This window comes from Sardina pilchardus, chromosome 11, assembly GCF_963854185.1.
Source record: "Sardina pilchardus chromosome 11, fSarPil1.1, whole genome shotgun sequence".
Taxonomy (NCBI): Eukaryota; Metazoa; Chordata; class Actinopteri; order Clupeiformes; family Clupeidae; genus Sardina; species Sardina pilchardus.
In genome coordinates, this window is record NC_085004.1 from 14,061,599 (window position 1) to 14,069,098 (window position 7,500).

Consider the following 7,500-nt stretch of genomic DNA (forward strand, 5'->3'; position numbering starts at 1 on the left):
TGTGTGTGTGATGTGTGTGCGGCAGTAGGTACGACTGCTGAGTGAGTTCTCCACGCAGGGCATGTAATTATGTTTTTACGGGCTCCGACGCTGACTCGTCTATGGGCACGCAGCTGACTCCTTCACCTCGCACGGCACTCTCGATGGGAGAATGTACATAAAGGCTCCGGCCAAAAACCATTGGACGGGCCGCCGTCTACCCTGGTGTGTGGTTATTGCTTACTGTCAGGCTCAGCTGATTTCGGGGCAACTGATTTCGCTCCTCCCCGATGCCGGGACCCCGAGAGTCGGAGTTCGAGATCGAGTGCCAAATCGAGAGAGAGAGAGAGAGAGAGAGAGAGGGAGAGAGAGAGGGAGAGAGAGATAGAGAGAGCAAGAGAGAGAGAGAGAGAGAGAGAGAGAGAGAGAGAGAGAGAGAGAGAGAGAGAGAGAGACGAAATTGAGGTCGATCCCGTTCGTTTTCATCGGCCGAGTGAAGCTCAGCCATGTGTGAGCAGGGCTGCGCCTCCACCTCTCCCACCGGCGCGCCGGAGCGCAGGCTTCCATCCACGTACCGGGAGCGGAGCGAGGAGCGAGCGAAGACGGGTGGGGGGGGGGGCGTTGTGGAGAACGTTTTTGTGCAACACTCCCCTCCTCGGTTCTGCTCAAGGTCAGGGGTTTCCGAAGGCTCCCGCGGCCGCATTAAACAGAGTGGAGGCGAGTGCGCGGAGGGAGCGCAGGCTAATGTTAATGTTGGTGACCAAGCATAAATAATGCTGTCAGAGGAATTAGTGTTTTTCCTGTGTGCAAGCAATTTGGATGAGGCCGCAAGAAATGCCTCCGTCCACCAGCGGCGTCCAGGAATAACAGACTGTACAATTGAAAGTAAATCGATTTCCATTCACAGACATACAGAGAGAAACGCAGCTTTTTTAAGAAAAAGAAAAAACGTTTCTTCTTTCAATCCTACTCCATTCCCATCACTCACTTTCTTTTTCTTTCTTTTCGTTTTTTTGCTCTCTCTGTCCGTTTGATTCTTTCATCTCTCCGTGCCATGTCTCTCTCTCTCTGTACTCTGTAATAGAGCGTACTAGAGCATCCGACTTTCTCCCTGGCATCTCGGGGACTGCTGACATCACACGTAAAAGCCTGGCCAACTTTCCTATTTTGGGGGGAGCGGGCGCCAGGAAAGCCTCGTTTCTCGCGCCTGACTGTTCTGCTCGAAGATATGCAGAACCTGGGAAAGATAAAGCCAGCGAGGCCCCCGAAGTACAGAAGGCGCAAAGTGGCTGAGAAACACCCCCCCATAACCCCCCCCCCCCACCCACACACACACACACACACACACACACACACACACACACACACACGCACACACACACACCAAACCCCCCCACCCCCCTCTGTTATGGATTGACTTGTAAGTGGCCTGAACAGTGTAGTGCTTCATATCACCATCTGATTGGTATTCCTGATACGCCGCTGCAGTCGGAAAAGTCAAAAAAAAACCTGGCGAGTGTGTTCCAATTAGCTCGGGGGGCTCAACCTGGTGCGGCGCGGTTCATCCAAGGGGCCTTTTCCGGGCTTCCCTCACCTCTCCACCCCCCCTGCTGCTTTGCATTTGGTGAGAAGACTCCAACAAAGAGTCTACTACTACGCTACTGCACCTCTGCATAATGGATGGGCTTCAGGGCTCCATGCTCACTCTCTCTTTCCTAGTTTACGCACCCAGAACCTTATCTTTTATGTGTGGAGTTTAGCACACATACTTCTGGCCTCCTCTCTCTCTCTCTCTCTCTCTCTGAACCTGCTCCGCATGTCAGCGCTGCAGTGTGGATGGCTGGCACTGGGGCATAGGTGTTAACACCAGAGGAGGTTTTTTTCCCCTAACGGAGACTAAGACGCTGATAGCTACATTAAAACGACTTGTGTCTGTCCCTGGAATGATGGGTCTTGCTTGCCATGAAGCCCATTTAGTGGACTAATTAGATTTTTTTTTTGTTGCGAATCCAATATGTCTGGCGGCCTGTTTGGACGCAGGAAACTTTTAAAAAGTGACATGAATCAGACGTTTTCTGAAGGGGGGAGGGGGTAGCGGTGGTGTATGTGTGCCTTTTCTGTGTGTTTACAATAGGATCACTTTTTCCCTACTTGTCACACACACAAGCCAAAACCTTTGACGATAAATGGTGTCTAACGTTGCCAGTATTCCTTGGGAAATGGCCTGTTTCTCATACCGAGGATGCAGTCATCTCTGCCAGACTATGCGGATGCGGAGAAAAGACTAAAGCTCTCCTTTGCCACATTGACCCGGCTTTGAAAGCGACTGTCATTACTCCAATGCACAGAGAAATGCCTGTTTGCACACTAAAAACGCACATCCTGTCTGAAAGGTGAACATTGTCTTCATTTTCGTTCCAGCATTGTTTCCCGATGGCCCAGAATGGAATTGAATCTGTCAGAAAATCAGATATGTTGTGCATTAAAATCAGGGAGCCTTGCCAAGGTAATCAATGCCTTATCAAAAGTTTTCAAAAGGGACTTCTGTGCTAATGAAACATATGTATGTCATTTTTGGGTGTTTCTCCAGAGAGCACTTGCACAACCTCAGTGCCTTTTTCACTGATTTAGAATGATATCTTGCTTTACATTTAAAGAGTATTTAAAAGGAAGAATTTGTTACCGCCTCGAAATGTATTTTCAGTACCACAGAATGTTGAACCCCTACTGAAGGGAAAATATGTCTCCATTAAAAGAGTGAAGTCCTGCCAACACACACTAAAACCTAAATACAACATACCAAATTATTTTTAGCCATGAACCAGATCACAGCAAGCTAAACATTACTTGTGATATTGATGCGCAAGGCGACCTCCCGCTCCTTTGACTTATCAACTCTTCGCCCTTTTACATGAAAATAAATCTCCTCTCTTCTATTTCTCTATGCAATATTAGTGCCAGATATTCAATATAGCGTAGATCCAGAGTAAAGACACTGTACAGAAGATTGTTTCAAATTCCTCTCAGGCAGTTTTATACACTTATTAACTTTTTATATGTTGATGTTCAGAGATTAAACGGCGAGGCGCTGCTTTTAATTCGATTCAACAAACCTTGGACTTTTCCAATGTCATCATCGCGTGGCGGACGACAGATCCCGCGTCTCTGCGCCCCTTATTTCCAAAGAGCATTGGCCGAGCGTTTCACGCACATGCCGTAAAGAGCACATTGTTTTCATCATAGCTGAAAAGTGATGTCACGTTGGGATGAGGGAGAGAGAGAGAGAGAGAGAGAGAGAGAGAGTGAGAGAGAGAGGAAGGATGCGGTGAGCTAAGTGAAGATGATGATGTTCATGGGCCTCTCTCCCCGCTCTGTGTGTCCCTTCCAGGCCTCCAGGACCACGCGGTCAGACGAGGACAGGGATGCTGGCTGGGACGCCTGGGGCACCTGGAGCGAGTGCTCGCGCACCTGCGGAGGCGGGGCCTCCTACTCGCTACGCAGATGTCTGAACGGAGGGTCAGGTCACGCGCCGGCTGCCTCATCAACATGCCGATCCCTCTCTGCAGATGCACGGACACACACACACATATATATATACACAGACTCACACTCACTCTCTCTTTCTCTCTCTTTACTGTTCTTTATTGCTCTCTCTCTCTCTTTACTCTCTCTCTACACACAAACATACTCAAAGGCACACACGCACACACACACACACACACACACACACATATACACAGACTCACACTAACACTCACTCTCTCTTTCTCTCTCTCTAGCACATTATTTCTCTCTCACACACACATGGACACACACGCATACCACACTCTCTATCTCTTTTTCTCTTATACACACAAACACACACACACACACACACACTCTAATGTTCTTTATTGCTCTCTCTCTCTCTCTTTACTCTCTCTCTACACACACACATACTCAAAGGCACACACATACACACACACACACACACACGCATGCACAAAGACACTCACTCACAAGCGCAACATAACTACACAGCTGTGTCCAAGACCTTGAGCAAACTCCAGGTCATTGAAAAGAGACTTCAATATATTGGTTGGGTGCAAACATTTAATAAATCTGAAAAATGAAAGGCATGGAGATTGGCCTTCAATGTTTTGTGCAGTCCCCTCTGATGAACAATCATTTCTCCAATGTCACACAGAAATGAATACAACAGTCAAGTGACTTGTTAACCAAGGACACTGAAGTAACATAGGAGAAGTTCTCATAAAATTAATGACCTGAAAAGTCAGAAATGCCGATGGCACAGAAACAGCAGATTCAATCATTTTTTCAGCATGGTTGAATTTATTCCCATAAATTAATCAAACATGAAATATACGAATGTCCCCTCTGCACAAGTCCATTGTAAGATATTGAAATGCCTATAATTTTTGTTCTGCAATCAGACAGAACTTAATGTTAAATTTGATTTTCCCTCGGTATGTTGCCGATTATGAAGCGTGCACTGTAGGATAACTGATGTTACTGTTTTCTTTTCAGTTGATCGATGTCGTTCCTCCTAGCCATGATTGCCATAATCATACGTACGCTTACAGATATCCATCACTCGGCGCTCAGTGTCTCATAATATTCTGATGTTGTCCCTGGCATGCGTTCTTATGTGGAGAAGCACCTCCCTGTTTTATGTCAAATCCACCATTTGGGAAAAAACATTTCCATTAGGGAGACATCATGGAAAATAAGTCATGGACCTTCCTTAGTATTCCCGAGGGAGTTGCGGAGGCCATGTCGAAAACGGATCTGGCTACATCATGCAGATCGGATAATGAGTTAAGAGATAGAGGAAGTGGTTCATTCCACAGTAAATACGCGTTGTGTACATGTAATTGTATATTTCGGGGGGAAACTCAATAAGATGTTAAGTGGTTCCAGTCACCGAATGCTTACCAGCATTAAGTGTGTTAACCGAGATTATTTATGTGCCATGGGGACAGCATCGTGCTTGCAGGCACACCTTGTTGAGGAATCTTGTAGTCCGAAATGAGGACAGTGAGGCGGAAAATTAAAACAAAGAAGGATCTCAAGGTCAGACTAACATCCCACACTGTCTGGAGCGCCTCGCAGAAACATGTGAACTCGCGGGCGAATAAATCAGATCATCTGCTAATCGTCCAGAGTCTGGCTTCTGCGCCACTTCCATTTATTCCACTGTGTGTCTGGATCGCACACTGTGTGTCTGCAGCACTATCTTTTTCAACAATGGAAGCTGGTGCCATACATGTATAGTTTCACATCCCCTGTACTCTGTTGGCGTTCGTTCTCCTTTGGCACGGCTTTTTTTACGGCCTTTTCCACTGCTGAAAATAACATGCTCCGTGCATCAGCTGATAACGTCGGTGGAAGGCTCAGGCCGATCGCCAGGCCTGCGGTAATGAGCTTTTTATTGGGCAAATATAAAAACGCACATAAAGAGAGTGGCGCAGCTTAGCCAGGGCTAATTGTGCCGCCTGGTAGCCCTCCGCTGCACCCAGCTACGGCTCGGAACCCCAATCCGGGGGGTTGGCGGTACTGGCTCCGCCGACCGTCGGAGTCCCATTAGGAGCGTCTTTTACGGCTCGGCCCCTGTCAAATTGGAATCGTTGTTTTCCAATTGAATGCTTCCTGTGCGTGAAGACGTGTGCACAGCGGGGGGCTCAGGTTTCTTTACCAGTTACAGATGTGCCTGCGCAAAGCACACAGCGGGCCTCCCTGCCCACTTAAAAGCACATTAGATAAGAGCTCGCTGCACCAGATTTATCACTCCTGTACTTAGTAGCTATCAGCTGTATCGTGTCAGTTTTTATGTCTAATGTTTTTTGCAACAATGATTATTGTAAGTATCAAGTAGTGATAAAGTAGCCTTGGGATAAGATTATCATTATTGCTGTGGTATGAAGACATTTTTCTAATTTCCTGCATGTGAATGTCGAAGGATGAATGGGAGCAACAGTCACTTTCTATCTCTGCTTGTTTCCCATAGACGGGCAGCACTTCGAGGCCTGTCTGTGTACTCGGTCAAATTGTAAGTTGTTGATTGCCCTCCCCTGATTATGGGGAGATCTGGAAGTGATTCTGCGGTTGATTATGAGATTGTCAAGCCAAAAAGGTCCACCGTGATTCATAGCGCACAGTCATGCAGCTTCTCTCAGCTCCAGCCAAGACACCTGCTCATGTTCACTGAGCTGTTGCGAAGACAGGTGCTGGGATTTAGCCTACACTGAAAACCATCTGCTAATCTTCAGGAGAGCAGGGGTAGCAGCGAGATAGAAGGAGCCCTTTAAGCCCATCCTAATCTTTTGAGAAAGAACGAACCAAAAAAAAAAAAAAAAAAGCGCGTAACCCTTACACAAGCTCTAGTCACAACAGGAAGGGGGAATTCAGAGTATGTCTTGGCCGAGTGTTGCTCTTGGAGCCAGTGTCCGGAGTGCCCAGCGCCCTGTGATCTGGTTACTGCTCCACATCATGTCCCTCACAGCAGCTACTTGGAAGCGCTCCGATCCCCCCACTCCAGCTACATACGGCGAGGAGGGATCACTATATCTGTCAGAGGCCGCGGCCAAGAACGGAGCCGCTCGCCTATAAAACGCGCACGCTAGATAGTCGCTGCGGTCGCAAACGGCCCGTGCGCGCGTCCCCATAGGATGAGATAGGATAATATTTTTGTCGTTGCGAAACCTATTTGCTCCGTCTTGCCTCGCCCTCCGGGGGGCGCCCATCGGTTTTTACGATGTATACACACAACGGCGAGACCCGAGGAGAAGAAAAACACCCAAGAAAGCCTTTAGACATTTTCTAAGACCCCTGAAATCATAGTTTTCTTTAAGCTCCGTAGTGGTGGGGGTGGCTCGCCATGTGTTTGAATGATTTATGGATGTCGAAGCCATTAATTGCCTCATTTATTGGGAAGCATTCCTACATTGTCACAGAGCTTGTTTGGACTTTGGAGGCAGCTGAATGGCATTAGTGTAGTCCCCCTCTTCCCGTTGCGTCATCGAAGACAAAACTCACGTATTTACTCCACAACGGTTGAGCGGCTAGCGCGGCTGCGTGCGGTTGTTTTCCTTAGCTGGATTGCTGAACGATTACTGAGTCCTGGTCCGAGTATGGCTTCCAACACACCCGTGTGCATGTGTGTGTGTGTGCTCAGAGGGATGTTTTGTTCTGGGACACATAGCATGGGGTTTAGCTCCACACGGCTCCACAATAGTACCTGCTCCTCCCTTGTGGTTCTGCTTATTATTATTACCAAGCGTCGGTTGGTAGGCATCTTGCTGTGAATAGATGTTGCAGACCACATTTCACACAGTCTAACTGCAGTGGGTAGCAGGAGAGGCCCGGGCGCTGACAGTTTATGGAACGGGTAGCGCTTCCAATGTCTGAGCCCCAGTGATGTGTTAACCTGATAAATGGGGTCCGGTGAGTGAAATCTGATGAAAAGACACTCAGGAGAAACTTGCTTTGCTTTGAGGCTTTGCGAACACTGACACCATTTTT

The 7,500-nt window shown here is 47.8% G+C and overlaps 1 protein-coding gene across 1 annotated transcript in view; it reads left to right on the forward strand.

Annotated features, from left to right (window-relative positions):
- The window catches only part of adamtsl3 (ADAMTS-like 3), a 113,051-nt gene that overhangs the window by 48,730 nt on the left and 56,821 nt on the right, over positions 1–7,500 (forward strand). The window contains exon 4 of the mRNA XM_062549954.1: positions 3,368–3,495. Coding sequence (XP_062405938.1) covers positions 3,368–3,495 — 128 coding nt within the window. The remainder of the gene's footprint in view (positions 1–3,367; positions 3,496–7,500) is intronic.